Below are 26381 nucleotides of genomic sequence, written 5' to 3' on the forward strand. Positions count from 1 at the left end.
CTAAGCTGGCTGGACTATGAGAGAGAGAGAGAAAAAACAATCTCACTTGAACTCTGTTTCTTGCCATGATCTTCGTGTTGCCTCGGTTTCTCTTCAGGTCTCAGCTCTTTGAAAGACATTGTCGTCGATTGCTACGGGTTTTGGACCGAACGGCGTGATCTGGAAAACAATTACATGTCGCTGATGAGATTACATTGTGGATCCCCTGCCTCCTTTTTTACGAGCCAACACATATTGTGCGCTTCTGCTCAGAGTGCGTATCCCACAATCCACCCGCCTGCTCCGGGTAGACTAACTAGCTCTCCATTCCCCCCGCACATTCAACGCCTCGGCTAGCAGCGGTGAAATACGTACCGTCGGCCCACTCGGCCGCCCGAAACGATTGCAACATTTATATTTGCAACAATGCCACACTTGGCGCGCAGCATGAGTCGGTGCGCCGCCGCGATTTTCCCGGCTCCCACAACTCACTCACGGCAATTCTGAATCAGGATTGGGAAACCGCGCCATGTTTACGTGGCGTCAAATTGAGTCCCCAAACAAGATGGGGAGAGAGAGAGAGAGAGAGAAGTGGTTCAAGTTGAAGCAGCACAATTGTGTGTTAACTTCCACATCGCCATTGCCCGCGCTGCCAGGCGTCAGGCATCCGCCGTCTGCACAGACTGAAGGGGAAGGAGGGGGGGAGAGATACGGGCCGCTCTGTCACACACAATGGGGCAACTTCCCAGCGGTTTGAATGGTTGGCCGATTTTTTTTCTTCTTCTTCGGCTCTTAAAGGTGGTTGGCGACGGCAGCCAATCGGGAAGGGTTTTACATGAGGATTGTGGGGGTCGGAGTGAAAGGTCGCTGAGCAGAGGCTGAGAGTGCGCTGTGTATTCAATGTGAGCGCTGCTAGCACTAAGCTGCAGCAGCAGTAGGGACCAACAGCGCTGCTTGTCAGCCGGCCTGCAACACTTCTCTCTCCACAGCCACAAACACTGTGATTTCTTCTTCTTTTTTAAAGAAATCCAACTTAGATTCTCTAATTTTTATTTTGCCACATTGGAAGAACTGATGACGAATCGGATACATTCTCTCCAAGACATGAAGATTTTTTTTTATTAGTACTTTTTTGTTTTTTTGGAATGCATCTTGGGGTCGAAACTAGGTCAAGGCACACCCGTCTGCAGTTGCACTGAATTGAAGCCTTTGTGAAGGGAAATGAAGCAGAATTGGATATTTTAAATGTGTTTTATGTTTTATTTTTATGTTAAAAACGAGTTCTTAAAAATTGCAGTATTCAATGTTAATTTGTGGATGTAATGTAAGTTAAAGGTTGGGTATGCTCTACTTTTTCTAAATGATTAAATGTCAATTGCTCATATTTACTTTTTAACATCCAGCAAAAACTTTTAAATTATCGTCCAAATTTTACTCAATGGATGAGGGGGGTTTAAAATCTTTCTACGGCAGATTGGCTACCCTGCCTGAATTTATTTTTTAATTTGTGTACTTTAGAGTGTTCGTTTAAATACAGTATCATGGAACACAGCTATTGACATCCTATTTAAAACCATTCTCCAAAATGGTGGTGTCACTTTTTTTTAAACAATTTTTTTTTAAAAACTTTTTATTTCTAATTCCTTAAATTTTCAGAATATATATCTTTTATCGGTCGTGCTACTCTGAGGCGGATTCTGAGAAATCAAATATACGATGTTTTATATCCGATGCCCTTTTTACTCTTAAATTAAAGTATGGACTCGTTGCCCAGGACTATCGGCGGCCTCTCTCTACTTTCTTATATGGCAAGCTATTTCTATACGAAGATATATTTTTAGAAAGCATGAGGTTCGTCTCAAAATATATGTGTGGCAGGTGGCGTCTCCCGTAAACTGCCTTGTGTGTGACATTATTTTAAACCTGGATTAAAACTAAGGTCTGTACCATTTTTATTATTTAATCCGAATTCTGTGAAGTACTATGTTTGGAACATTTCCATGATACAGTTTTTCACTTTCTAAAAAATAAAACGCAGCTTAATTATATATTTCGAATTCATTTTCTGCATCCCCTACAAACAGTACTATTTATTTACATCTCACCGCATGGTTAGTTTGAGACATTCCAATTTCACTCATAAGGGTTTTCCGCTTAATCCACGTATCGTTACGGGAGTATTTGGAGAATCTAACTTAAAATAATGAGTTTATTTTTTAATTTAATGATTATAGAATGTAAGTATGAACTCTTTTGAGATTGGTAAACATTAAAATCGATGCATAAAAGCTGATTTCTGTGGAAATAATGCTTAAATATATACAATTTAAAGGACAGCGATTCCATGAACCCGAATGGAAATATTGGCTACCTTTGTTTTAGTTAGGGCTGCACGTTATCGTATATTAATGATGGAAAAGGGAGACTTTTAGCCCCTTGTAGGTTTAATGCTGAGATTATTTGGGTTGTGAGCAGCGGTGCCCCCCCCCCCCCCCCCCCCCCCCATCAGTTTCAAATTACAGAGGGCCGATATATAGGCGTTGTCTGTTTTTGTTCTGCACAAACCGTGTTCCACTGTACATAGAAATGGAGCTGCTGAAACAAAATGGAGCTGGAATTCTAGCGTGGCTGCGCTAAGAATGAGTAAACAAGGTGCTGTGGCCCAGCCTGAAGAAGGGTCCCGACTCCAAACGTCACCTTTCCATGTTCTCCAAAGACGCTGTTTGACCCGCTGAATTATTCCAGCACTTTGTGTCTTTTTGTTTAAACAAGGTGCTGGCAATTTCTGGAGCCGCGGTATCAGACGAGTGTGGGCCACAGTCTGTACGTGTGGTCAGTGAAATGCGTTTCAGTTTCGGGGGAAAAGAAACTCCTTTCGATCTGTAAAAGTAAAAACCCATTTTCGGCTGGCCTAGAATATTTCCCATGAGTAATTTTCAAGCAGCACAGCTCAAAAAAAATGTTTCTTTATTCCTGAAAGCAGGTTTTTATTTAATTTTAATTAGGCTGGTGAATTGCAGCAGACATGGCGAAAGAAATGAAGGCCGTTTGTTGTGGCGTATATTTGATCGAGGGAACTCGGAATACAATCGTTAGAGCAGCAAAACCTCCGGCAGCAATCTCACCCAAGCGCCATTACTGAATTAGCCTTCTGTGGCATAGAAGCTGAAATTTGCACTGTTCTAGAAAGGAGGAGGAATGGTAGAGAGAAGAAATAGATGACATTTTGTGTCGAGACCCTTCTTCAGACTCAGAAGACTAAAACGGGTCTCGAATGGAAACGTCGCCCATTTATTTAAGGTAGGGCTGTAGTGGATGGTTCTCTCAACCAAATATCGTAGAAGCCTCTTGCTCTAGTATATTTGCTTTCAACCATGCAACCCCCCCCCCCCCCTCCCAAACTGCCGTCATGAAATAATCCATTCCGGGAACCGGTCCAGACTCTGACAGCTTTCTCCCAAGCAGTAAATTCATGTAAGATTATAGGATGAACGTTGGTTGTCTGATTACCCAATTGGTCACCCAATATCCTTGCTCATCTGGATGTTGCTGGGATAAGGAAGAGTTTCATTTAGCTGGAGCTGGATCGTCAATTCTATCCTTGGTGCTTTATGGATCGAAGTCTTGCGGTGGCTTTTTCTTATCAATGTCCTGCTTCTTGGTAAGTGTGGAAGGAACACAAGAGGTGCAAATCGGAAAGTAAAGTGGGGAAACGCAAGAAACACAAGCGCAGAGGCCATGAGAGAAGTGAAGGATACTCATGCAGGATGAAAACGCTTTATCTCTGCCGGCATTTAACTAAGAATGGCTTAGATATTCTGGGACTTGTCCTGAGCTTGACAGAATAACAATTCTGCAGGATTATGCCCCTGAAAAGTATGAGCGCGAATATCTAGTTTATTATTAATGTCACGTGTACCAAGGTTCAGAGAAAAGCTTTTTTTTTGTTGCGTGCATTTCAGTCAGTAAAGACTGCATGATTACAATCATGCCGTGTACAGATACAGGGTAAAGGACTATGTTAAATATTTATCAATGTGAAATATTAACAGCATTATTTTATTAACTTTAATATGGCATTGTTAACTGTTCAGTTTCTACTAATGTAATTGCAAGTGCTATTTTTATTGCAATTATATGTCGATGTCCCTGTCACTGTTTCCTACTACTGGACCCAGCATGTGGGATGTGGAGAAGGACTGGAACCTGAGGGGCAACTTTTCCAATCCAAGGATTGGGCTCCCAGGGTAGATAGTTGAGGCAGGTATTATAATAGCATTTAAAGACATGGGGTTCAAGGAACTGCAGATTCTATTTTACAAAACAAAGACACAAAGTGCTGGAGTAACTCAGCGGGTCAGGCAGCATCTTTGGAGAATATGGATAGGTGATGTTTCATGTCTGATAAAGGGCCCTGACTGAAACATCATCTCTCCATGTTCTCCAGAGATGCTGCCCGACCGTTGAGTTACTCCTGCACCCCTTTTGTGACATTTAAAAGACTCTTGGGACAGATACATAAATAGGAATGGATTAGAGAGGGATAGTTGAGTTTTAGTTAACTTAGTTGGGGCATCTCAGTTGGCATGGGTGAGTTGGACAGAGGGGCTGTTTCTGTGCCATATGACTCTTGAGTGCAGGCAGGAAAGGATTGGGATCTTTAAGTGATTCAGCTTCATATAATTAGTTGCACAGTCATTTTAATATGATGGGCTTGCCTGACAGTGGTTTATGATCTGTCATCTCCTCCCATCAAATGAATGTACTGAAGCTTGGATGAAATACATCTGACAGGTTTCTGGTACCTTTTATAACTGGGTATACAGGAGATACAGGGAACAGCAGCTGGAAACACAAAGTACTGGAGGAATTCAGCAGGTCAGACAGCATCTATGGAGGGAACAGGCTGGTGACTTTTGGGTTGGGCCACTTCCTCAGATTCCTTTTCTGAAGTGGGTCCTGTGCTAAATAATAGTAGAATAAACAACAGTGATAGTTAGCTGAAATATGAATATTGTACTATTTTTACTCAATTGGCAACCTTGCATTGTTCCCATTGAATAGTGGATACAGAAAAAACTCCTCCCCAGATTTCAAAGGGAGAAAAAACTCCTCCCCAGACCCCAGCCTTCACAGTCCAGGTCAGTCAGTCAAGGGCAGTCTGAGGACTGAATGGAAAAATATCTTTACTTTAGCAACTCAACCAATCATTGTGTTAAATAGCTGTTAGGAATTCAATATTTTAATTTAAAAAAGGCAAATATTTCCATGAACAAGAAATGCAGATAAATTTGCAGAAAATCCTCCACATTTTTGATTGTTTGAAAGATACAGCATGGAAACATTGGCCCTTTGGCCCACCGAGTTCTCACCGACTACTGATCACCCATTCCCACTAGTTCTATGTTATGCTTCTTTTACACCCATTACATACACACTCAGGGCAATTTTACAAAGGCCAATTAGACTTCAGACCCATGTGTCTTTGTGATGTGGGAGGAAGTGGGAGCACCTGGAGGAAGCCTACGTGGTCACAAGAAGAACGTGCAAACTTCACTCTGACAACACCGGAGGTCAGGATCGAACCCGGGTCTCTGAGGCTGTAAGTTGGCAGCTTCCCCAGCACCACTGCCGCCCAAAGATAGCAATATCATTGTCAGCTCAAAAAATTGCTTAAACCAATTGAATAAATACTTTGTGTCCATTCATTAAATCTGTGCTAAGAATGAAACTGTTCATGCTTGGAATCCATTTGTTTGAATGGAGGAATGTATTGAATTCAATGACACAAAAGAAAAAATCTGTGGATGCTGTCAATCTAAAATAACAGAAAACACTAAATATCCAGTGGGCCAAGTAACATCTGCGGAAGCAGAAATTCAAACCACGCCTTTTCAAAATAAGAATTCAAATACAACTAAACAAATCTGTAATAACAATCAAATATCAGTAACAAATTTATTCCAAGAGCATCTTGTAGCGTCATACAGCGAGGAAACAGGCCATTCGGCCCAACTTGCAAACACCGACCAACATGTCCCCTCTACGCTAATCCCACCTGCCTGCGTTTGGCCCATATCCCTCCATATCCATGTACCTATCTAAATGTTTATTAGACGTTGTGATTGCACCTGCCTCGACTACTTCCTCTGGCAGCTCTTTCCATACACCCACCACCCTTTGTGTAAAAAAGTTACCCCTCAGGTTCCTATTAAATCTTCCCCTCTTTATCTTAAACCTGTTCTCTGGTTCTCAGTTCCAACCTCCTAAACTCACAGCTTGTAACCAGCAAGAATGATAAGAGCAGCTGGTGCTTGCAATTACCTTCAGTTTCATTTTTCCACACACGCCGTCCTGACTTGGAAATATATTGCCACACCTTCATTGTCACTGCGTCATGCACTACTCGGCACCAAATCCCCCCACAATCCCCCCCCCCCCCCCCCATATCAACTCCTGTTTGTCAGCTATAAAAACCTGGATGCAACATAACTTCCTCAAACTCAACAGCGATAAAACAGAATTCCTCCTCATAGGCTCCAAATCCACACTCAGCAAAATCAATAACCCCACTCTCACCATCGACGGCACCGCTGTCTCCCCATCTCTCCAGGCCCGCAACCTTGGCGTGATCTTTGATTTCACCCTCTCCCGTGAGCCTCACATCCGCCATGTCATTAAAACCTCCTTCTTTCACCTCCGCAACATCGCCAACATCAGACCCTCTCTCACACCTCCCGCTGCTGAAAGACTCATCCATGCCTTCATCTCCTCCCGACTGGACTACTGCAACTCACTTCTCCTTCACATCAGCTCCACCTACATCAACCGACTCCAACTGGTCCAGAACGCAGCCGCCCGACTCATCACCCACACCAAATCCTGGCATCACATCACTCCAGTCCTCAAACAACTTCACTGGCTTCCCATCTCCCACCGGATCACCTACAAAATCCTGGCCCTCACCTACAAAGCCGTCCACCATCTGGCCCCCCCATATCTCACTGACCTCCTCTCCCCCTACCAACCCTCACGGTCCCTCAGATCCACATCAGCCGGTCTCCTCTCCATCCACAAATCCAACCTCCGCAGTTTTGGGGACAGAGCATTCTCCAGGGCAGCTCCCAGGCTCTGGAACTCCCTCCCCCAACTGATCGGCAATTCCGTGTCCCTCACCATCTTCCAGTCCCGCCTCAAGACCCATCTGTTCACCTCTGCCTATCCTTAGCCCCACGTCCCCCTCCCTTTTCATCTGTGCTTGAATTGCCTCATATTGTGTTTTGAATTGTATTCTGTCTTTAATTTGTGTACTAGTCATGTCTCTACTATTTATTTCATTCCCCTTACATGTTTTTCCTCTACTTGCTAAATTTTTGTAAGGTGTCCTTGAGACTCTTGAAAGGCGCACATAAATAAAATGTATTATTATTATTATTACTACAGTCTTGCACCATAATGAACTTGGTTTTATTTCTAATTATATGTTTGCCCTAATGTCTTTTTTTTTTGCACAGTTTTCTTTCTTTTAGAGTTTTATGTGAAATGTATGTATTTTTATATAATTTGTTTTTGTGTGTGTTTCTGTCAATCTACGTGCCTGTGAAGCTGCTGCGACGAAGGGTTTTCTTGTACCTTGCCGTACTTGTGCACATGGCAATATACTTGACCTTGGGATATCCTGGAAGTCCTTATATATGTTTAGTTTTCAAGGTACACCATGGAAACAGGCCCTTCGGCCCACCAGGTCCATGCCAGCCATCGAGTACAGGTTCACACTAGTTCTATGTTATCCCACTTTCTCATCCACTCCCTACATACTAGGGGTAATTTACAGAAGACTATAACCTACAAACACACACGTCTTTGGGATGTGGGAGGAAACCGGAGCACATGGAGAAAATCCGCGCTGTCACAGGGAGAATGTGCAAACTCCACACAGAAAGCACCTGAGGTCAGGATTGAACTGGGGTCTCTGGCGCTGTGAAGCAGCAGCTCTACCAGCCTTGTCACTATGTATCCCCAACTTCACAGCCCATACCATGCAGTAACTTCACCAGAAGGACTGAAGCAATTGAAGGTGATTCAACTGCGGCAAACCGTGGTGAAGGTACTGTACTATTGTTGGAACAGCTACACATAATGAATATAAACATATCTTTCCCAGTCATAAAATGCTGGAGTAACTCAGCGGGACAAGCAGCATCTCTGGAGAGAAGGAATGGGTGACGTTTCGGGTCGAAACCCTGTTCAGACAGAGTCAGGGGAAAGGAAGACTACAGAGTCAGGGAAGAGGGAGACTAGAGATATGGAAGGGTAAGATATGAAAACGACAGTTCAAAGTAGACGATGATCAAGGGAATATAGAATTGTTCATTGTTGTCTGAGGGTAAGGTGACAACGAGGCATACAATCAGAAAAATTAATCTGGAGGGCAGTGAAACTAGTCAAAGAACTAGGGTGGGGAGGGATGGAGAGAGAGAGAAAGCAGGGGTTACTTGAAATTAGATAAATTAATATCCATACTGCTGGATTGTAAGCTGCTCTGTGGAGTTTGCACGTTCTCCCTGTGACGACATAAATTTCCTCTGGCTGATCTGCTTTCCTCCTACATCCAAGAAACGCACGGGTTTGTAAGTTAATTGGTCTCTGTAAATTGCCCCAGTGTGTAGGGAATGGATGAGAAAGTGGGATAGCATAGAACCAGAGTGAACAGGTGAACGAGTGGTCGGTGTGGACTCGAAGGACTGAAGGGACTGTTTCCTTGCTGCATCTTTCACTTAATCGCTCTGGTCCATCCTAAGTACAGAAAGTGTAGGGAGGTACCTAAAGAAATTGAGGAGAGCAAAGAGGAGAAATGAAATATTTACAAACACAATGATCAAAAGTCCCACATATTTTATATTAACACAAGGGGCTAATCAGGGAGAGAGTTGGGCTATTAAAAACCAAAAAGACAATGTATGCATGTATTCAAAAAGGATTATAGTTGCAGTTGAAGAATTCAGTGAAGTGTTGGTGAAATTCTAGAATGTCATCATTAAAAATAAAAAAATATTGGTACCTTAAAGATGGATGTGTCCTTGGCCTGATAAGATGTATCAGAAGCTGCTATGGAAGGCAAAAGAGGAAATAACTGGGGGCCCCGACATGTTTCAGACGTTGAGCAACAAAGCAAAGTACTAGAGAAACTCCGACTTTCAAATCTTTGCTGGCCATAGGAGAGGTGACAGCGGACTTGATGAGAACAAATATGGTCCCTTTTGTTTAAAAAAGGCAGCAGGAATAAGCCACGGCACTACGGGGCTCTGTTCCAACAGTAGGGAAGATACACAAGAAAAGTTCTACTGGACAAGATGAATCCACACTTCTGAGGCAAGTTTAGTCAAATTTGTTTGATTGTTTTCCTCGGAGATAATCCTGTCTAATTAGTTTGATAGAATTGTTCTCAGATGTAAGAAAGTGTATTGCTGGTGGCAGTGCAATAATGTGGTCTATGTGAAATTGGCTGTAAAAGGCCATAAGACATCGGAGCAGAATTAGACCATTCAGCCCAATGGGTCTGCCTTTAACGGAAAACTAGTCCAAATGTTTAGAGCTCTGAGACCCAAGGTAAATTGGCAAATTGGATTCAAAATTGACCTGGTAACAGGACATGGTTTAGGTTTATTATTGAGGTCCAGTGAAACGCTTTGTTTTGCATTCTAGTCTAGTTTAGTTTAGTTTATTGTCAGGTGTACTGAGGTCCGGTGAAAAGCTATCCAATTAAATCAGATAATCCTGTACATAAATACAAGCAAGCCAAACTCACAGTGCATGGGTGGGTTATCTTTGAGATTGGAAGCCTCTGACCAAGGGTGTTCCACAAAGAGCAGTGCTGAGACCTTTGCTGCTTGTTATATACTTCTGGTATAAATATAAAAAACTATGACTAGTAAGTTTGCAGGTGACATGGAACCAGTACTGCTGCAGATAGTGAAAAGGCTTGTCTAGGGCCACGGGACAATCAGATGTTAAAATGGGCAGAGCAATGGCAGATGGGATTTAGTTCCGATAAACATAAGCTGATGCACTTTGTGAGGACCAACAAGGGTAGGACATTATCATATTATAAAGATAGGGCCTTAGGGAGTGTTGAGGAGCAGTGTGACTTTGGTGTGGCAGTCTGAGGATCCCTGAAGGTGGCAGCACAGGTACAGTAGATTAGGTGGTGAAGAAGACATGCGGGATACCTGGCTGCATTAGTTGAGGAAGCCTCAAAGTGCTGGAGTAACTCAGCGGGTCAGGCAACATCCCTGCAGAACATGGATATGTGATGTTTCAAGTCGGGACCCTTCTTCAGACCCAAAGCGTCACCTATGCACTCTGTGTCTTTTGTAAACTAGCATCTCCAGTTCCTAGTTGTTAAGGCATGGAATGAGCGACGAGGTTATGCTACAACTTTATAAAGCACAGATGTATCCTTTGCTGGAGTCCTGTGTACAGTTCTGCTCATCACAACTACAGGAATGGTGTCATTGCACTGGAGAGTATACAGAGGAGATTCATCTGGATGTGTAGGAAGGAACTGCTGATGATGGTTTAAACCGAAGATAGACACAAAAAGCTGGAGTAACTCAGCGAGACAAACAGCATCTCTGGAGAGAAGGAATGGGTGATGTTTCAGGTCGAGACCCTTCTTCAGGCTAGGCAGGGGAAAGGAAAACGAGATGTATAGGTGATGAAGTAGAGAGATAAAGAACAATAAATGAAAGATATGCAAAAAAGTAACGATGATGAAACAGGTGTTTGTTGGGAGAAAACAAGAACCTGGTGCGACTTGGGTTGGGGAGGGAAGGAGAGAGGGAATGCCGGGCAGCTTACAGCCAGTGGTATGAATATTGATTTCTCTAAATTCAAGTAACCGTGGCGTTCCCTCTCTCTCTCCGCGCTGTACCTCAAACTAAATATGGTTAAATGGGTCCAGCGTACATGCGGCATCTTGGTGGGCATGGAGGAGTTGGGCCCAGGGGCCTGTTCCTGTGCTATATGACTCTATGGCCCTATTTTAGTCCCACTACTTCTGCTTCCACTCCTGTTTCTCATTATCATGCGGCCTCATCATACACCCAAAGTACTTCAGGATTTAGAGCTATGATGACTTAACCAATATCACCTCTCTCAACGCCTCCTTTGCACATTATATCTACTCATGTGGAGGAGAAGGGGTCACTCACACTGATTGGGCGGAATGGCCTGCCCTTCGGTTCCATGTATCGCCACTGCTATCCTGATATTCTGAAGTCTATTTCCCTCCACAGATGCTGCTTGACCCACTGAGTTCCTCCGGCACTTTATGTTTTGATCAAGATTCCAGCGTCTACAGTTAGTTCCTTCTCTGTATCTCCAATCCAACTTCACACACGTTTCACGTACAATGACTGACAAGAGCCGTGAGTGTTCAATTTTTATATGTAACAACATATAGGAAGGAGAAGGAAGAAATTCATTTAGCCAGCGGGTGGTGAATCTCTGGAATTCTCTGCCACAGATGTCAATGGATATTTTTACAGCAGAGATAGATAGATTATTGATTAGTATGGGTGTTAGGGGTTATGGGGAGAAGACAGGGGGAAGGGGTTAGGAGGGAGAGATAGATCAGCCATGATTGAATGGCAGAGTAGAGTGGATGGGCCGAATGCCTAATTATGTTCTTATCACTTATGACCTTATGACAATGGAACAATTAAATTCTTGCGGCAGCAACCAGGCCCTGTAAACCCTTGTCAATTCTTCCCTTCCCTCCCGTACCACCCCCTCCCCGGGCACTTTCCGTTGCAACCGCAAGAAATACAACATCTGTCCCTTCACCTCCCCCCTCGACTCCATTCAAGGACCCAAGCAGTCGTTCCAGGTGCGACAAAAGTTCACCTGTATCTCCTCCAACCTCATCTACTGCATCCGCTGCTCTAGATGTCAGCTGATTTACATCGGGGAGACTAAGCGGAGGTTGGGCGATCGTTTCGCCGAACACCTCCGCTCAGTCCGCAATAACCTACCTGAACTCCCGGTGGCTCAGCACTTCAACTCCCCCTCCCATTCCCAATCCGACCTCTCTGTCCTGGGTCTCCTCCATTGCCAGAGTGAGCAACACCGTAAATTGGAGGAACAGCACCTCATATTCCGCCTGGGTTGCTTGCGTCCGGATGGCATGAACATTGAATTCTCCCAATTTTGCTAGCCCTTGCTGTCTCCTCCCCTTCCTTAACCCTCGAGCTGTCTCCTCCCATCCCCCCGCCCTCAGGCTCCACCTCCTCCTCCCTTTTTCCTTCCTTCTCCCCCACCCCTCATCAGTCTGAAGAAGGGTTTCGGCCCGAAACGTCGCCTATTTCCTTCGCTCCATAAATGCTGCTGCAACCGCTGAGTTTCTCAGGCATTTTTGTGTACCTCCTGTAAACACAATAGTGTGCACAGAGATGATATTTAGGGTTGAGAAATTGCAGTGTATCAATTCACAATAAACCACTGCCAGAGCTGACCGCAGGCTCTTTTACAATGCATAACCTTTTCCACAGGGGGATTTTAATGTGGGATTATATAAAAAGCAAACTATTGTGGGCAAACGTCACATTGTTTAGGTCACATTGATACAAGACCATTGGTAACTGGAGATAGACACAAAATGCTGGAGTAACTCAGTGGGACAGGCAGCATCTCAGGAGAGAAGGAATGGGTGACGTTTCGGGTCTTCATACTGGTATCGGGAGTTTTGTAATCATCGAGCCTTGCTCTTCCTGAAATGCCCGGTCCCCAGTTAAACCTGTCTCAACAATTGCAGCTTGTCATTGCCTCTGACACGGTGCCGCTTCTCTATTCACGCGAGACGGATAATTCAAACATTTGACAGAAATGTTTCAACATAGAACTAGTGTGAACGAGTGATCGATGGTCGGCGTGAACTCGGTGGGCTGAAGGGCCTGTTTCCACGTTGTATCCCTAAAACTCCCCCCAAAAAAACAAATGATGTGTCATGAAGATCTGAAGTCATCTGAAATAAATGCAATAAACACTGTCAATCCAGCAGCGTCTGCACATTAGTGCTGGAGGAACTCAGTGGGTCAGGCAACATCTGTAGAGGGAGTGGCCAGATGATGTTTCAGTCTGAGGAAAGGTACCGATCCGAAACGTCGTCTGTTCATTTCCTCCACAGGTGCTGCCTGACCCGCTGAGTTCCTCCAGCACTTTGTGATTTGCTCTATGGGGGAATGTTTGTTAACTTGACATTATTACAGAATTTAAAGCGGTTATAGAATGGAGACAGGCCCTTCGGCCCAACTTATCCACGCCACCCGACATGTCCCATCTACACTAGCTTCACTGGCCTGCGTTTGGCCTATATCCATCTAAACCTTTCCTGCCATGTACCTGTCCAAATGTCTTTTAAATATATTTTGAAGGTCGAGTCGCAGGTAGATAAGGTAGTCAAAAAGGCTTTTGGCACATTGGCCTTCATCAGTCAGTGTATTGAGTATAGAAGTTGGGAGGTCAAGTTGCAGTTGTATAAGACGTTGGTGAGACCGCATTTAAAGTATTGTGTTCAGTTCTGGGCACCATGTTATAGGAAAGATATTGTCAAGCTTGAAAGGGTTCAGAAAAAACTTATGAGGATGTTGCCAGGACTAGAGGGTGCGAACTATAGGGAGAGGTTGAGTAGGCTGGGTCTCTATTCCTTGTAGCGCAGGAGGATGAGGGGTGATCTTATAGAGGTGTATAAAATCATGAGAGGAATAGATTGGGTCGATGCACAGTCTCTTGCCCAGAGTAAGGGAATCGAGGACCAGGGGACATAGGTTCAAGGTTAAGGGGAAATGATTTAGTAGGAATCCGAGGGGTAACTTTTGCACAGAAGGTGGTGGGTGTATGGAACAAGCTGCCAGACGTGGTTGAGGTTGGGACTATCCCATCGTTTAAGATGCAGTTGGACAGGCACATGGCAGGTTTGAAGGGATATGGACCAGGCGCAGGAGGATAGGACGAGTGTAGCTGGGACATGTTGGCCGGTGTGGGGAAGTTGGGCCAAAGGGCCTGTCTCCACACTGTATCGTTCTATTACTCTATGAATCGAAGCGACGTGAAGCTACTCTGAAATTTAGAACATTACCCAGTGAAGAATCCCTCCCGCTTGAAACAGTCATAGCTTCCGGGCGTGCAATGACAAATTCCAATGCCAGATATGCCTGGAAGCACAGACAGAAACCTCTTTGCTCGTGTGAGCTCGTTAAAGTGCTCGATGGAATTTCGTGGATTTCAGCCTTAAAATTAAAAAAAACATTTATATAATATCACGGTGTGCAAAATAATGAAAGGAATAGATTGGGTAAACACACAGAGTCTCTTGCCCAGGGTAGGGGAATCGAGAACCAGAGGACATAGGTTTAAGGTGAGGGTGGAAATTTTAAAAGGAACCTGAGGGGTAACCTTTTCACACAAAGGGTGGTGGTGGGATGTTTGCCTGAGATGTTGTCTGACCCGCTGAGTTACTCCAATGATTTGTGCCTATCTTTGGGATAAACCAGCAGTTCTTTGTTTCTACACTTAGTTACTCCAGCACTTTGTTTTTGTGATTTGCTTTAGATTCCAGCATCTGCAATTCTTTGTTTTATAGAATCGTGTTTATTTATGCAGTCTGAAGAACGGTCCCGACCAAAAACGCCGCCTGTCCACCCCCTCCACAGATAAAGACTCAAAGTATTGGCGTAACTCAGCTCTGGAGAACACGAATAGGTGACGTTTCCGAACGGGACCCCTCTACAAACAATTGTTGAGTTTCTCCAGCACTTTGTGTTTTGCTCAAGATTCCAGCATCGGAGGAACTGCATTGCTGGAGGAGCTCAGCAGGTCAGGCAATATCTTGTAGAAACAAGGAACTGCAAATGTTGCTTTGTGGAACCAGTTCTTATCATCCCGAAGGGTTTCGACACGAAACGTCAGCTGTGTAAAAGATCATGAGGGGAATAGAGTAAATGCACAGAATGTTTAACACAGAGTAGGGGAATCAAGAACCAGAGGACATAGGTTTAAAGTGAGGGAGGAAATACTTAATAGGAATCTGAGTGTAACAAGTCGGGGGGGGGGGGGGGGGGTTGTCGAGGCGTGTATCATCACATCGTTTAAAACACATTTGGACCGATACATGGATAGGACATGTTTCTAGGGATAGATACATAGAAAATAGGTGCAGGAGTTGGCCATTCGGCCCTTCGAGCCTGCACCGCCATTCAATATGATCATGGCTGATCATCCAACTCAGTATCCCTGCCTTCTCTCCATACCCCCTGATCCATTTAGCCACAAGGGCCACGTCTAACTCCCTCTTAAATATAGCCAATGAACAGGCCTCAACTACCCTCTGTGGCAGAGAGTTCCAGAGATTCACCACTCTCTGTGAAAAATGTTTTTCTCATCTCGGTCTTAAAGGATTTCCCCCTTATCCTTAAGCTGTGACCCCTTGTCCTGGACTTCCCCAACATCGGGAACAATCTTCCTGCATCTAGCCTGTCCAACCCCTTAAGAATTTTGTAAATTTCTATAAGATCCCCCCTCAATCTCCTAAATTCTAGCGAGTATAAGCCGAGTTTGTCCAGTCTTTCTTCATATGAAAGTCCTGACATCCTGCCAAACACAGGCAGATGGGACTAGTGTAGATGGGATATGTTGGGTCGCCATGGGCAAGTTGGGCCGAATGGCCTGTTCCCACGCTGTGTGACTATAACTTTATCCGTGTTCTCCAGAGATGCTGACTGCCCCGCTGAGTTACTCCAGCACTCTGTGCCGTTTTTCTGCCAATATCTTGTTTTTGTAAGGTGGCCCCAAATAAGTTCCAATTACACATTATTTGTGATATCGGTGAGCTTTTATGTTTTCCAGAGGTCACACGGAAGGGAAACGGTTAACACACAATGAAACCAATTAAAACAAAAGGGGAGGCGTCCGTGTCTGAGCTCAGAGCAGCGTGTGACTGACTGCTTAAGGCGAGGCAACTGGGCGGGAGCGTCGTTGAGACGCCTGCACCTTACCCACACACCGTGCTACACACAGCACAGTAGTTTCCACATCCTTCCGGACCATCACAGACAAGACAGCTCCAATCGCCATAAGCGTGAAGAAGGGCTCAGACAGAGACAATTCAAAGTCAGCCCTGTGATCCCAACTCCAGCGCGGTTGGTTTCACTGTCAGCAAATGTGCCGCCAGTTGACACATTCATGCCCCGGGTGAATTTCTGCGCGATTTCCAGGAACTGATCGCACTTCCAGTGGAGGGAAACCAATCGATTAATCTTCACGATGGCCGTAGCAAATGGCCACGATCGGAACTCGGCGGCGATCGGTGGAAACGAGCTGAAGATTGTGATAGTTGGGGATGGAGGCTGTGGGAAAACGTCCTTGCTCATGGTGTTCGCCAAGGGGGACTTCCCAGAAGTAAGTTGAATGAAATGTTGGGTCCTCGCCATCTCATGCCGGTCCGGTGGCAAACGCCCGGAGACATTCAGTGTTTAAGAAGGAACTGCAGATGCTGGAAAATCGAAGGTTACACAAAAATGCTGGAGAAACTCAGCGGGTGCAGCAGCATCGTAGTTTCCAGCATCGATTTTCCAGCATCGTAGATGCTGCTGCACCCGCTGAGTTTCTCCAGCATTTTTGTGCAACCTGAGACATTCAGTCATTGACTCTTCGGCCCATGCCGACCGAGATGGTATAAGATCATAAGACAATCGGAGCAGAATTGGGCCATTCGGCCCATCCAGTCTACTCCGCCTTTGGATCATGGCGTGAGGCTAAACTATCTTTCTTTCAACCCCATTCTCCCGCTGTCTCCCCGTCACTTTTGATGCCACATCTAAGCTAGTTAGTGGGTGTGGGACAAGCGCGGGCAGGTGGGACTAGTGTAGATGGGGCATGTTGGTCAGCATGGGCAAGTTGGGCCGAAGAGCTTGTCTCCATGCTGCCTAGTCCTATTTGCCCGCGGTTGGGCCATATGTCAGGGTACCTCTTTTCCGTGGAGCTAAATAGATGGTTTTGATACAGGTTTTCCATATGGATGACAAAGTAACGGTAGATTATACCTTTGTATTAATTCAATAGAAGCCGTCATGGGAGATACCCTGCACACATTTAAGTTGCGATCATATTGGCGATCTTTCTCCATGCCGCACTGTATACAAGTCGCAGAGGAAACGTTAGGTTAGAATCTGCACCGTGCGACTGGAGTGTGAAGCGGCGGTACAGTCTGCAGTAATGCACCAGGGCACAGACATAGCCAGGCTGCTCAGCACGAACTCATCTCGAAGGGGTGGGACGATCAAAGAGATGGCAGCGATGGAGGGAATGGAAACGTGCAGAGAAACTGTTATAACAGGACGGAACGGTCCGCAGTGGTAGAGTTGCTGCCTTACAGGACCAGAGACCACGGGTGCTGTCTGTGTGGGGTTTGCACGTTTCCCAGTGACCGCGTAGGTTTTCTCCAGGTCCTCCGGTTTCCCCCTACATTGCAAAGACGTGCAGGTTTGTAGATTGTACCTCGTGTGTAGGATAGAACTAGTGTACAGATAGAACTATTGTTGGTCGGCATGGATATGGTGGGCCGAAGGGCCTGTTTCCATGCTGTGTCTCTAAACTAAACTAACAATAAAACAAAACGATAAAGTCTACTTTGGAGATTAGGAGGAACTGCAGATGCTGGAATCTTGAGTGAAACACAAAGTGCTGGAGGAACTCAACGGGTCAGTCAGTGTCTGTGGAGGGAATGGACAGGCGACATTTCAAGTCAGGGCCTTACTTCAGGGTCGTTTTTATTTTCTTTTACAATAAATAATATCCAATATTGCTTAGCAGCAGATCATTCGCCTAAAATATATCTGTGCGAATCATTCACTTTGATATTTATTGTTGGTATTAGTACTTTCAACATCTATCTATCCCCCCACCCCTTCCACCCATATCCATCCTTCCAGCTTTACATTTCATTTCTCCTCTTCTTTCCTTATCTGACACCATTTTGTCTCCTTTTTACTTCTATCCTCTGACTTTTACTCCACCCATTTGTCAATCATCCCCCACTTATATCCACCTATCACTTGCCAGGCTTTTTCCTGCTTCACCTCTCTTTTCTGGTTTTCTCCCACTCCCCCCCCCCCCCCCCCCCCCCCCCCCCTCAAGATTCCAGCATCTGCATTTCATTGTGTCTCTATTTCTTAGTTGCTAAATATGCTTACTAAACAATTAGTATTAGGATTACTACAGGAGCTTATCCCCTTTAGAAAGAAATACCGGAGAACGAAAGAGTCTGAAAGGTTTCTTGTAAGAAAGAAACATTTGTTTCTGGGAAAGTCCTTGAAATCAAAATGCCATGCCCCAGTCACAAATGAAATTAAGCTGGTTACAGGAGGTGCAGAGGCCAGTGTTGTTACAGGTTGAATCATCACCCTCTCAAGTTGCATTCTCTTTAATGATCTTTTCTTCACTGGAGTCTTTATTTTAAGAGCTTGAATGATGGTGGCGTTTAAGAGGCTTTTGGATTTGCAGGGAATAGAGGGTTCATGTGCAGCCAGAAGAGATTAGTTTAACTTGGCATCATGCTCAGCCTGGACATTATGGGCCAAAGGGTCTGTTCCTGAGCAGCACTGTACTCTGTTCTATAGCACAAACCAGATATAATTGTACCAAGAACAAGTCTGGAGTGCTCTGTGACAAATGCGGGTAAATGGGACTACTCTAGATGGAGTACCTCTGTCAGCAGGGATGAGTTGGACCGAAAATCCTGTTTCCATGCTGTTTTGGGGCAGACACAATGGTGTAGAGTTGCTGCCTTACAGAGCCAGAGACCCAGGTTCAATCCTGACGACAGGTGCTGTCTGTATGGAATTTGTACGTTCTCCCTGTGACCACGTGGGTTTTCTTTGGGAGCTCCGGTTTCCTTCCACAATTCCAAGACGTGCAGCTTTGTAGGTTTATTGGCTTCGGTAAATTGTCCCGAGTGTGGTGGATAGTTCTAGCATATAGGGCGACAGCTGGTCGACATGGACTCGGTGGGCCGGAGGGCCTGTTTCCATGCTCTGTCTTGAAAGCCTGAAATCATAGACTTTAGACTAACGGACTGTGGCAATTTATTTCTTGTTTCGTTCAATATTAGATTCCTCTATTTGTAATGTTATGGCTTCATTCTGTATTAGCTCCCATTTTATTATCACTTGGTACCTGCACTGAAAAGTCAAGTGTAATATAAAAATTTAAATAACAGTAGGATTTACACCAGCTGGTATTTAGGAAGCCTATGAGATGCCTCAAGGCACTTTGTCATTCGACAGTCATTTTGAAGTGACACAGTTGCCGAAAACTTGCATGATAGGTTTGAAACAAGCAGCACCCACTAATGCACCGACAGTTGTCACAAACACCAATGTTAATTTTTTTTTTAAATAGACTAAAAAATAAATAATGGTCAGAGACAGTAGGAAAACTCACTGTCCGTCTACAAAATGGTGCCACAGGATCTATGCGGACTCAAGCAGTAGCATTTGAGTAACAGAGATTTGAAAGTTGATGTATCTGACTTTCTGAGTCTCACCAGAGCAATGCTAACCTCGATTTTTCTGCGTACGTCCCCAATGTGGAATTTGAACCTTCTGAGTCAGAGGTACACGTCCCACTGATCATATAGATAGACACATCATTTCTCAGAGCAAAGCATCTGAAAGTATGTGCTTAGAGTCATAATCTTAGTCAAACAGCGCGAATCAGGCCCTTTGGCCCAACTCGCCCACACTAAACGACATATCCCATCTACACTGGTCCCACCTGCCTGCATTTGCCCACATCCCTCTAAACCTGTCCTATCCATGTACCCATCTAAATGTTTCTTAAACCTTGCAATAGTTCCTGCCTCAACTATCTCCCCTGGCAGCTTGTTCCATACACCCACCACCCTTTGTATGAAAAAGTTATTCCTCAGGTTACTAGTAAATCTTTCATTCACCTTAAACCCCTCACCTTGAGATTGATTGCTTTCTTCTCATCTTTCAGTTCTAATTAATTTGATGCCAAATAATAGTAGAAGTGTTGATTAATAATCATACAGTTACTAGTGTAGCTGGGTCATTGGTAAATGACAGGATCAACAGATCACCTCTTTATCTAATGACGTCTGGTGCCAGAAGAAACACAAATGAACAGCACAGGCATTACTCATTTGTTAATTTAGGGAAAGAAAAATATCAAAGATTTAAATAATATAATGAACAGAATGGAGAGAGAAAAGAGGTAATGAAATAAACAGTTTAAGTTTAAATTGAAAACATCCATAGAACTGTACTGCACAGGAACAGGCCCTTCGGCCCACAATGTCCGTACCGAATGTGATGACAGATTAAGATACAAAGTGCTGGAGTAACTCATTAACTCCCGACCCAAAACATTATCTATCCATGTTCTCCAGAGATGCTGCCTGATCCGCTGAGTTACTGCAGCATTTTGTGTCGTCTTTGTAAACCAGCACCTGCGGTTCCTTGTTTCTTCTTGAAGGCAAGTAACCTAATCACCCCAGCAAGCACGTGATTCATTTCCCTCGATTCCCAGCATATGCATGTGACTGTCTAAAAGCTTCTTGAATGCCACTGCCAAGGTAGAGTGCCCCTCTACTGGACTGCAACTTCATCAATCCAGTTGTTATTTTGCTAAATGCAAAATACTAAGTGTTGGAGGAGCTCAGCCGGTCAGGCAGCATCTACGGAATGAATGGACGGGCGACGTTTTAGGTCAGGACCCTTCTTCATAGTGGTGGGTATAGGGGGGAGAACGCTTGGAAAAGAGAGGTGAGGGTGGGACAAAGCCCTACAGTGAGAGAGGACTCCTAATTATCTTGTGGAGGCCGGTTCATATTTAGTGCATAAATCTAACACTATCTTCACATTCACTGCGGTGTCGACTGGTAGACCCTGTTTGTTTAGAGGCCCTTGGCAGATCTTTCATCAAACTCGCATCTATTCTTCCGCGCCGTAAACTATTGTGGCTTTGCTGAAGACAAGAGGTTCATTGTACCTGTAGTTCACTTGTGCACATGCCGACAAGCACAACCTGACGTGGAATGCCGTTAACCCCTCATTGCTGTTCATGCAAATTCTGGATCACGACTCGCAGTATATTTACATCCAAACGTGGGGCATAATATAGAGTAGGTGACATAAGGTCAGGTGAAAAAGAGTCAAAATGGTGTCCGATAAGGAGAGGAGGAATGAAATGTAAGGCTGAAGGGAGGTGTGTGTGTGTATATATATGGAAGGGGACAAGAGGGAGGGGAAGCAGGGGGATAAACAGAAATATGGGACTCAAGAATGGGTAAAGATATGGGGGGGGGGGGCTTGCTCCTTTTATTCATTTATATTCCATTTTCAAACTGCTATTTGATACCAATGAGAAGATAAACTACTCTAAGTGCAATAGGTAGCTTTTTTTTAATTCTCTGAAATCACCAGCAGATCAATGGTATCAATGGAACTTTATTTGTCACATGTACAGTGAAATCCATATTTGTATACAGTTCAGCACAAGTATCACCATACATAAACACATCTTAGATAAGCATCCCAGATACAGTACAAGTGTATAGTTAGTAGTTGTACACTGGGACAGTATACAGAGTCACCAGATTTGGTGCCAATTTCAAGTCCTAGTTAACTCATGACAAACCACTAGCTCAGGGACAAGTGGGCAATGAGCAGGCAGCAAGCATCTGCAAACAGTTCCTTCCTACACACAAGTTCTGTTATCCCACTTTCTTATCTACTCTCTACACACTAGGGAACATTTTACAGGGGCCAATTAACATTCAAAGTCACACATGTCTGGGATGTGGGAGGAAACCGGAGCACCCGGAAGAAACCCACACAGTCACAGGGAAAACATACAAACTCCCCACAGACAGTGGTGGCTGAACATGTTAGAACCCCGACCTTGCAAGGAAGTGTGGAGTAGGTGGGGTGTGTCAGGGTGGTCAATAAATATAAGCAAGGATTTACTGCTTGTATTGTTTCCCCTGCCAATAAATATTGGTCGACGGATGCCAAATTGGAAAGAATTAGATTTTGCCATTGTTCCTTCAATTCTCTTATTTAATGAATGTCATGCTCCATACAGGAAGTGGTGGGACATGGTGGCGAGGGGTCTGTTTCTGTCCGATGGAACTCCTTGACAATATAAATACCAGGCTCCCTCCCATCTTGAGATAATTAACCTCAGTCACAAAGTCCCCTTACAACCCAAGGCAGTGAAAAGGGCATATAAAATGAAAGTTTGCAACCAGGGCAACAGTCTCTCCCTGGTAAAAAGGTACCAGGCATTGGCATCCACCTGGAGGGACATAAAGCATCTGGCCTCAGCATTGGCCTCTTCAGCCATCTCAAGACCCCCAGAAAAGACCCATCATACTTGACTTTGGGTGATTGCCGATGATGACATTGATGGGGAGAATAAATTGCTTTGTGTCGGAGGATTCATATAACTGAGTGCCTAATGGTTGGCATGGACCTAATGGGCCAAAGAGCCTGCTCTCACGCTCCATAAGTGCAACTTGAGTTTAGAGTTCTTAAGCAAAGTTAGAGCTGTACTTTGAAAAAAAGTATTTCACTGTACCTGGGTACACGTGATAACAAAGAAACCATTGAACCATTTGATTTGTATCCTTCAACAAGCTGGTGCTCCCAGAAAAAAATCAGGTGGTACTTTTATTTTGGATTGGTTTAGAATAATGTTAGACATTTACACTTTAAAGTATAAATAGGAAATCTTATTCAGAGATTCATGTTGGACAATAGGATATGTCATTAATAAGCTTGTTAGATCGTTTTAAAATCTATCCGTTTTCTGTTTCTTCATTCCATGTTTTGCTGTTAGCAATATGCCCCGTCAGTGTTCGAGAAGTATATGACCGATATCACAATTAAAAACAAGAAAGTCACCTTGACTCTATATGACACGGCAGGTAAGATCCTTCAACTTATTCCAGTTTGGGTAAACTTTAACTCCAAATGTTATATTGTTAAATCACCAAACAAACACACTTCACACTGAAAGCAGGGTCAGAAATGAGAGCATTGCATTTCAAATCTGCTTATTACAATTACAGCGTCATTTCTGCAAGTGGTATTGGTTCTGGTTTATTATTTAAATTAAAAGCTTTTATTTGTGTGCTATCCAGTCAAATCAAATCATACCATACATGAGTGCAATCAAGCTGTACAAACTGGTGCCAATGCCCTCGTTAAGATTGAAAAAAAAACTTGTTAGAAATTCCACTTTTGGTCAAAGATTGTAAACTAATTTCAAAATTCTAGCTCCTAAACCTGATAGGAATTCTCAAAGCTTTTGATTATACGATACAGTAGAACTTTATTTATCCCAGGAGGAAAATTGATCTGCCAACACTACCAACTACCAACTGAAAATTGATCTGCCGACACTGCCAACAAAAATTGATCTACCAATACAAACTCTAAATACAAGAAACATGAAATTAAAGTGACGAGTGGTAAGGCCTGGGAATGTGCAAAGATTGAGGAGGGGAGTCTATCTCAGTCTACCCCACGACAGAAGGGGGAGGAGTTGTCCAGTTTGTTAGCCACAGGCAAGAAGGATCTCCTGTGGCGTGCTGGCATGCATCTTGGTGGAACCAGTCTGTTGCCGAAATTATGTATCAATACCTGAACTAATACTGTCCAATATCACAAAAGTACCATTACCTGATGCTAACCCTGTCCAACTCATCTGTTCTTGAAACCACATGTTACCTCTGACCATCCCAATATATTCCCAACCAGTCTCATACATTCTGCTGTCCATAAACTCCATAACACTTTGTTGCCTATTTCCAATTAGCATAATATATTTTTTGTCCATTTTTTCTGATCTCATTAACTATATCAGGTCTCTTGTCAGCCTTACTTACAAGATCCCACAAGCTGTATCAGAAATCATTCAACCATTGGTGCCTATCCTATCAGCTACCATGGCCCTTAGCTCCATGATCTCCATCCCTACATTCACCACTCTCATATTCTGTTAATTTACCTGTTTAAACAATCTGTTGGTCATCTGCCCGTATGTGATTTTGCTGCGTAAAGCTCATGTGAAGCTTGTGCTACATTAAAACTGATCAGAATTTAGTTTGTTCTCAAATTGTAAAGTAATAAAAATGGTTTAAGGGCAGCATGGTGGTGCCGTGGTAGATTTGCTGCCAGTGACCTGGGCTCAATCCTGACTATGGATGCTCTCTGCACAGAGTTTGCACGTTCTCCCCTTGACTGTGTGGGTTTTCACGGGTGCTCCGGTTTCTTTCCAAACTCCAAAGATGTACAGGTTTGTAGGCTAATTGGCTTTCGTAAAGATTGAAAATTGTCCCTAGAGTGTAGGATAGTGTTATTGTACGGGGATTGCTGGTCGGCACGCACTCGGTGGGTCGAAGGGCCTGTTTCCACGCTGTATCTCTAAACTAATCTAAACTAAGTTAGGACCAACTTCTGTAATTACAGATGCATAATTTGCTTAAAGTAAGAATGAACAAATATGATATTAACTTTTGATATTAACATTATGTTAAATTTTCAACATTTCTGGTATACTAGATGTAGGTTTAAATAAGGTAATAGATATTAAGATTTAATAATTTATCTATAGGTACATAGTTAATATACCATGAGCCTTTAATGTCTGTGTTTGTGCAACTAGTTCTTAACAAAGAAAATATTTCACCAATATTTTCACCAGTCCAGCAATAAGCTTAAAATAACAAAATGTAACACATTTAGGAAATGTTACTTCTTATTTTCCTGTTTATAAAACTTTACATTTAGGAGCATCAAGATGATGTAAAGCATCAAAACTTTACAATTAGGAGCATCTAACGAAGGTATTATACAGAAACCACCTTGAATAATTTCCATAGGACTATGAAAGAGGTCAGCTTCCACACGAATGTGTTGGTTGCTTTGATAACTCTTTTCATTCCGTGCTGTAGAATAGGGCTTCCTCTGTTAATTTATTGGTATCATACTCCACCCATATCCTCCTTCTAAAACATCAGCCCTTCCTCTTTGGCATAGTCTGAGAAGAAGTTTACCGCAAATTCACTTATTTTTACTTCTATAATTTCAGCTGTCTTTTGGCATTTGGTCCCCGCAATACTTTTTCTCAGCTCAGCCACATCTTCACTTGCACCTTTGATGGCCAGTTCATAAAACTAGAACATAATGGTCATGTGTAGACACCTCATCTCTACTCACTAAACTAAACCCCTCAGTCCAAATAATTGATTGAATCTTTCACTGTCACATCTATTTGGACCAAAGTCCAACCAGGTTTCATTGTTCCATTCTTGTCGGGCAAAATCGCTTCTTATTGTAACTCTGGAAGAGAGATGGGGATGGGACAAAGCCAGGCAAGTGATAGGTGGATGGAGGGGAGGGGGATTTGATTTACAAATGGTGGACAACGGCTATCGACATTCTCCAGAGATGTTGCCTGACCTGCTGAGTTACTCCAGCACTTTTTGACTTTTTTTTTGCAAAACATCATCTGTAGTTCCGTGTGGCCAGTCTACCATCTGCCTGATCTAGAAACGAGGGACTGCAAATGCTGGTTTACACAAAATGATACAAGGTGCTGGAATAACTCAGCGACTCAGACAGCATCTCTGGAGAACATGGATAGGTGACGTTTCCGGCCATAGGTCTAAGGGACCCGAAGCATCACATATCCATGATGTTGTCTGATCCGCTGAGTTACTCCAGCATTTTGTGCACTTTATCTGCCTGGTTTAGACTTGATAAGCAGATCTTCAATTTTTAAAACTTTATTTTTATGCCCATCCCTTCTGTTCTCTGTGGTCATTCAAGATATTAAAATCATGACACAAATGAGATAATTCAACTCAACCTGCTGAAACGGGGTAACATGATCACGCTACCATATCCTGTGGCTGAACATAGCCACCAACCTTCATTTCCTTTTCACTGAATCGTGTGATCATTTGCATTGGGTTTCAAGAGAAGGAAATGTTCCATCATTATGCAACAATGAATCCGTTGTCATCTTCATGAGATTAACAATTATTTGGATAAATAATATTTCAGACTCTTTAGTAGATGAGTATTAGTATCGACTTGCTGAACAATATTCCTATCTCGCTTTAGATCTCTCCATTGCTGAAGATATAATTCTCACAAGTACTTTTTACCTGCGACGAACTTGAAAATTCTGTGAGTTTAGTACTTGGAGAGGAAGTTGTGGGTGCTACATAACGGAACAATAATTGATTGCTCAGTAAGTCTGAGCTGCAGTCAGAGCTGACAACATGGAATCAGCCCTCATAGCCTGCGTAT

At 43.7% G+C, this 26381-nt stretch overlaps 2 protein-coding genes across 4 annotated transcripts in view; one reads left to right on the forward strand and one right to left on the reverse strand.

The window, feature by feature from the left end:
• setd1b (SET domain containing 1B, histone lysine methyltransferase) overlaps nt 1–904 on the reverse strand; it is a 111657-nt gene extending 110753 nt beyond the window's left edge. The window contains exons 1-2 of one of the 3 annotated variants that reach the window (XM_033043236.1): nt 476–904; nt 47–159 (exon numbers count right to left, since the gene is read on the reverse strand). In XM_033043236.1, coding sequence (XP_032899127.1) covers nt 47–119 — 73 coding nt within the window. In that variant the 5' untranslated portion in view covers nt 120–159; nt 476–904. The other 2 variants (XM_033043237.1, XM_033043238.1) reach the window with 2 other exon arrangements.
• Nucleotides 905–15995: 15091 nt separating this feature from the next.
• The window catches only part of rhof (ras homolog family member F, filopodia associated), a 32657-nt gene continuing 22271 nt past the window's right edge, over nt 15996–26381 (forward strand). The window contains exons 1-2 of the mRNA XM_033043239.1: nt 15996–16434; nt 22900–22987. Of these exons, the coding sequence (XP_032899130.1) occupies nt 16300–16434; nt 22900–22987 (223 nt within the window). The 5' untranslated portion in view covers nt 15996–16299. The remainder of the gene's footprint in view (nt 16435–22899; nt 22988–26381) is intronic.

Source organism: Amblyraja radiata, chromosome 25 (genome assembly GCF_010909765.2).
Source record: "Amblyraja radiata isolate CabotCenter1 chromosome 25, sAmbRad1.1.pri, whole genome shotgun sequence".
Lineage (NCBI taxonomy): Eukaryota > Metazoa > Chordata > Chondrichthyes > Rajiformes > Rajidae > Amblyraja > Amblyraja radiata.